General features: G+C 52.5%; 1 protein-coding gene across 1 annotated transcript; it reads right to left on the minus strand.

Annotated features, from left to right (window-relative positions):
- Positions 1–159: 159 nt before the first annotated feature.
- Positions 160–5,490, minus strand: LOC131292823 (uncharacterized). The gene is made up of 2 exons (XM_058320906.1): positions 1,452–5,490; positions 160–983 (listed from the first exon to the last, which is right to left on the minus strand). Exons 1-2 carry the CDS (start codon positions 5,488–5,490, stop codon positions 160–162), a joined length of 4,863 nt encoding a protein of 1,620 aa, XP_058176889.1.
- Positions 5,491–5,830: the final 340 nt, after the last annotated feature.

Genomic DNA, 5,830 nt, shown 5'->3' on the forward strand with positions numbered 1-5,830 from the left:
ACTAATTTTCGTTACTTTATTCTCCTTCGTTACTTTATTCTCCTTCGACATGCCAACGCCCTCTACATTTAGTTGATGCTCGTTTGTCAGCAGATCGTCAGGCATCGACTGCACTCGATCGAACGTCATTAATTTGCTGACCGATAATCTGTCAGCAAATTATTGACACTCCCCTCCGTGCGTTGCCTCCAACGTACTCTCCTCTCGTTCGATCTGTATTTTGGCGAGTTTGACCGCCGGCCGCTCCAGTCTCGTTCCCTTCGCCGTCAGCACTACTGCCTTTCTAACCACACCGTCTCGTGAGATCGTTAACTTCTCTACAATTCCGCGTGGCCAGCAGTTTCGCGGAAGGCTCTCGTCCACGATGAGAACGGCGTCGCCCACCTTCATGGGCTCGACTGGCTCAAACCACTTTGTTCTTCGCGTAAGCGTCGGTAGATAGCTCTTCACCCATCGTTTCCACAGGACATCCGCATAGATTTGTGTAGCCTTCCAATTGTTTTTTAGGGCTATTGGTGAGTCATCCAGCGGAAGGAGGGGCTTTGTCCCGGACGACGAACCCAGAAGGAAGTGATTTGGTGTGAGTGGTGCCTCTTCCTGGCGATCAACGGGTACGTGGGTGAGGGGACGGGCATTGATTATTCCCTCTGCTTCGACCAGCATTCCCTTCAGTATCGGGTCGGTAGGTAGATGATGAAAGGGCATGCCCTCGAGTGTTTTCTTCACTGTTTGTATCATCCTCTCCCAGGCCCCGCCGAAGTGAGGTGCCGACGGCGGGTTGAACGACCATTTCATGTTCGGGATATCAAGTTCTTCCATCAACCTCTCCTTATCCACTTTCTTCATAGCCTCGATCAGCTCCCTATTTGCTCCGACGAAATTAGTACCCTGATCGCTAAATATTTCGATCGGAGTGCCCTTGCGCACAATGAAATTCCTGATCGCGAGAATACAGGCGTCGGTGGAGAGCGAATAGGCTACTTCTATGTGGATAGCGCGTATTGTGAGGCACGTAAAGAGGACAGCCCACCTTTTCTCCGTTCTTCTCCGGCCTACTGACACAGTGAATGGGCCGAAATAATCGATGCCGGTGTATGAGAATGGCCTAGCGAACGCCGCAAGCCTCGCTGGTGGAAGTGTACTCATCATTGGCGTGGATGGGGCCGCGTCACGTACTCGGCAGAAGTAGCAATTATTTTTTGCCCGTTTGCAAGCTCGTCGTAGCGCAGGGATGTCAAATCTCGCCCGAATCTCGTTTATAACAGTTTCAGTATTAGTGTGACGGAAGCGGCGATGATATTCCTGCACTATGAGGTCGGTTACGATGCTGACTTTCGGGAGGATAATTGGTCGCTTCATGTCCGGAGTAGCCATTTCACACGCATCTATTCTGCCCTTTACTCGCAGTATTCCCTCTTCGTCGATGTATGGTGAGCGTTTGTACAGCTTACTTGTTTTGGGTAGACGAATTGTTGTGGATAGACCTGGCGGTTTTAGCAGCATGTTGTACTCCGCCGGATATACTTGCCGTTGCACTTCGCGAAGTATTATCCGCTCGGCTTTTTGCAGCTCCTCTTGAACTAGTGGTCCTGTGTTGCCACTTTGCTTGCTTCGGCAATTCATGATGAAGCGACTGACGTACCCCATGGCGCGCAAGAGCGTTCTCCATCTAGGGAAGCGTTCGAACATGATTAGTGGAGCCGGCGCGATATGATGCGTACCGATGTAGATTCGTGCTTCTTCTTCAGTCTCCGTTGGCGTAGCTTGCAGAGGTGGCCACTCCGTAGCAGGTTTTCCTAAGAACTCCGGTCCTGTGAACCATCGGCTGTTCGTCAGATGGCGTTGCAGATTTCCCCACTTGGTGCATTCGTCTGCCACGTTATGCCGCGTTGGCACCCACCGCCAGTCGTCGATCGTCGATTTTTCCAGAATTTCCGACACTCGGTGGGCTACGAAGATGCTATACCTTCTGTGGTCCGAGTCTAGCCAACACATAACATCACGCGAGTCGGTCCATAGTATGCATTCGCTTATAGGCTGGGTATGCGACCGCTGGATATGAGATGCTAACCGAGCTCCGACTACGGCTGCTTGCAGTTCCATACGAGGCACGGAAACGTACTTAAGTGGAGCTACTTTCGCTTTTCCGCCTACGAGGGACACTTCGGTCGTCCCGTTGTTTTCGAAGCGAAGGTATGCTACTGCCGCATACCCGTCTTTACCCGCGTCCACAAATACGTGCAATTGCACTTTTAACCCATCGATGGTAACGTATTGACGGTAGCACCGCGGAATGCTTATTTTTTCCGTATAGCGCAGACCCGACAACCATTCCTTCCACCAGTTATCAAGATCTTCGTTTATCGGTACGTCCCAACCGGCACGAGTTCGCCATACCTCTTGAAGGATTACTTTCAGGAACCAAAGGTACCCTGCTATGAGGCCCAGGGGATCGTAGATACTCATCAGCATCCGGAGTACCTGTCGCTTCGTTGGCGTTTGCTGACCATCTAGGAGTTCGTGATCTCGTTTTGGAGTAAGTTTGAAGTGGAAGGTGTCCGTATGCCAATTCCACCACATTCCGAGGATTTTTTCTACACTAACTGAAGAATCGAAATTAATTTCTTTTAGGTAGCCGACATCGCAACCGAAGTGGATGTTAACGAGTGTCGAGTTTGAGCGCCAATTATGTAATGCAAAGCCACCTTTCCCGTGAATCAGTTCTACTTCTTGCGCTAGCTTCAGTGCCTCCTCCTCTAGTTCAGTGCTGGCGAGCATATCATCTACGTAGTGCTGCTCTTTGATGCACTGTACAGCACGAGGATAATCTGTGGCAAAACGCTCCGCATTCAGGTTCTTCACGAACAGTGCCGACGCAGGAGAGCACGTCGCCCCGAACGTCATGCGTGTCATAACAAATTCCTCGGGTTTGTTGTCGGCGTTGCCCCATCTCCAAAGAAAACGCTGACTCTGCATGTCCTTTTCGTTGATTTTAACCTGATGATACATTTCCCGGATGTCTGCGGTAATTGCGAATTTGAATTCGCGGAACTTATGTAGCACGGCAGGTAGCTCAGTAAGTAGATCAGGACCGGAAATTAGATTTGCGTTTAGAGAGGTTCCCTGATGAGTAGCTGCGGCGTCCCATACTAGTCGCATCTTACCCGGTTTATTCGGATTCGTGATGGGAAAGATCGGGAGGTACCATTTCCTAGCGTAACATGAGGTCAGTTCCTCTGGCAACAGTTTTCTTACGTACCCTTTGGAGAGATGCTCCGTCAGTTTTTCGTTGACTGCGTTGGCTAGATCCGGTTCTCGCTTCATACGTCTTTCCAGGCACTCGAGTCGTTTTAACGCCATTTTCCGATTATCTGGCAGACTGATATCGTCGGATTTCCAAAGCAGGCTTGTTTCGTAACGTTCGTCGATCAGGCGTGTGGTCGACTCGAGTATGGTCAGGGCTCGTTCATCGCTCCTCGAGAGTATCGTTACCGGGCTGTCGTATGATATATGGTCCGTTAGAAAGTACTTACGCAGGGTATCATCAAGCCGCGAGTCGGCTTCTGTGCAGGTGCACATGTAGACACTGTGAGGCTGTCGTGACGTCGGGGTTCCCTGAGTACCGCAGATGACCCATCCGAGACGCGTCTTGGCTGCTATCGGTTGTCCGGGCGAACCTTCAATCGTCTTAAGCGTGGTCATGAGATGCAGGTTGTCTATACCGATCAATATACGGGGAGTCGCCTTCGTGTAGCCCTTGACGTCCGCTGCACCGAGGTAGTCGTAGGCTGCCGTCAGTTCCTCCACAGCTAAGGTTTGTTGCCGAAGTGCCAGGTCCGCCACCGTATGAGCGTTCCGCATGACGTAAGTTTTCTCGGCATTGTCGGCGGCCGATATCTCCAAGGAAACGGTGCGAGATGCTGGCTCTTCGCGGGTAAGCTCTCCTGTCCAGCTTAGGCATATGGGGTTTGGGTAGCCCTCCACGCCTAGCTCCGCTAGCAGGTCCTGGTCCATTAGAGTTACCGCGGATCCGTCATCCAATAGGGCGTAGGTGTTAATGGACTTCCCCGCCCCGTACACGGTTACCGGAACATACTTAAGTAGCGTTTTGCTTCCTGCTACTACGTGAGAAAGGCTGGACACTACGTTAGACTGGGTTTGCCGGTCCGGTCGCGTAGGGTTGTGTAAGAGCTTGTGGTGGTAGGCGGAGCAGCCCGCTTCTCCACATGGCCGTGTAACGTGGCAGCGGCCGTTATGCTTCCACAAGCAGGTGCGACATAAGCGCCAGCGACGCAGACAGTTCCATCTTTCGTCTACGGTGGCGGCGAGAAACTTCGCACAGTCAGGACCGGCAGGGCAGTCGTCCTTATTGCATACCAGACAGCGTGGTCGATCGTTATCCTCCGTTCCCTCATGGTGGCTGTACACTCGACGGACCTCAGCACGCTTGGGAGCTTCTTGGACTGGTGGTGTCACGAGGATTGCCGCGTCGGTAATGGCATTCATCCATGTCCCGAAACTCTCAAGCGACACTGTCGACGGCATTGCGCGCCTGTGTAGGCCCCAGTCCAGTCGTAGATGGGGGGGGAGGCGGTCAACAAGCTCTTGCAGAAGGGCCGCGTTTACAAGTTGCTCGTGTAGACCACTATTTCTAACGGTGGCGCACAGCTCTTCCACTGCAACACCGTAGTCGACGATGGTCTGCAAGCGCTCCATCTTCGGTGGCGGTGTCTCCCTGATCTGCTGCAAGATGTTGTTAATCAGCACCTCGGGTCGACCGAACAACTTCTCCAGCGTGTCCATCACCTCAATAAGGTTACGAGGTTGATGAAGTCGACATTGCACGGCTCTAAGTGCTCGTCCCGTCAAGCACTCCTGCAGCCTCATCACATTCTCGTCGTCGGTGAAACCGCACATCCGAGTCGACGTGTCGAAGCGGCTTTTAAAGCTGCACCACTCGTCCGGGTTACCGGAGAACGTTGGTAGCTTTCCGGATACTACGTTGCGGGCAGCAAGCTGGCTTTTTGACAGCTCGGGTTCGTTCGCGCTCGCCTCGTTTCTCCAGTAACTGGGCATCGTGGAGCTTGACGCCAGTTTGCTCGCGTACGTTAAGGTCCTTCCGCGTTGCGCAGCAGTCACCCGGCTAAGCCCGACCTCGAGCTGCTCCTGTCCACGAGCACGTTCTCTCCGCTGTCCCTCGAGCAGCTCGCAGTCGCTGGCATGCTCTTTCTCCTGCCGCTCCCTTAGCTGCCGCCGTAGGGAGTTGATTTCCCGGGTGATCTCCCCGGAGGTCAACTCTTCCTTCGATATTCCGGCGCTTCCGCCCTCGCACTTCTTGCACTGCCACTCTTCCGTCACCGTGGCCTCGGTCAGTTCCACGCACTCGAAGTGGAACCACTTTTTACAACCATCGCACTGCGCCACGCGTTCGTGCAGCATGGCGAAACACCAGCCGCACATGTCCTCGATGGCGGTCGACTCCATTGCCATCTTTGGGTTCGACATCTTCCTTCTGGCTTCCCTGGCTTTAGCAGCAAAGCGTGGGATTTTTTCGTGAAAAGTGTAGAAATCCGGATTCAGCGGCGAATGCGGGCGCGATCTCACTTTTCTTGACACAATTAACTACGAAGTTGGTTGGCAGTAAATTTTTAGTGTTGTCGATTCGCGTTTCGGATTTCGCACAAGGAATAGGCGACACGGTCGATATTTTTTAAGCACTTTAGGAAGGCTAAAAATTTAGTCTGCTTGCCGCAAGTGTCGGTTCGCGAATGACTAATTTTCGTTACTTTATTCTCCTTCGTTACTTTATTCTCCTTCGACATGCCAACGC

The sequence above is a fragment of the Anopheles ziemanni genome, unplaced genomic scaffold (genome assembly GCF_943734765.1).
Source record: "Anopheles ziemanni unplaced genomic scaffold, idAnoZiCoDA_A2_x.2 scaffold_105_ctg1, whole genome shotgun sequence".
Lineage (NCBI taxonomy): Eukaryota > Metazoa > Arthropoda > Insecta > Diptera > Culicidae > Anopheles > Anopheles ziemanni.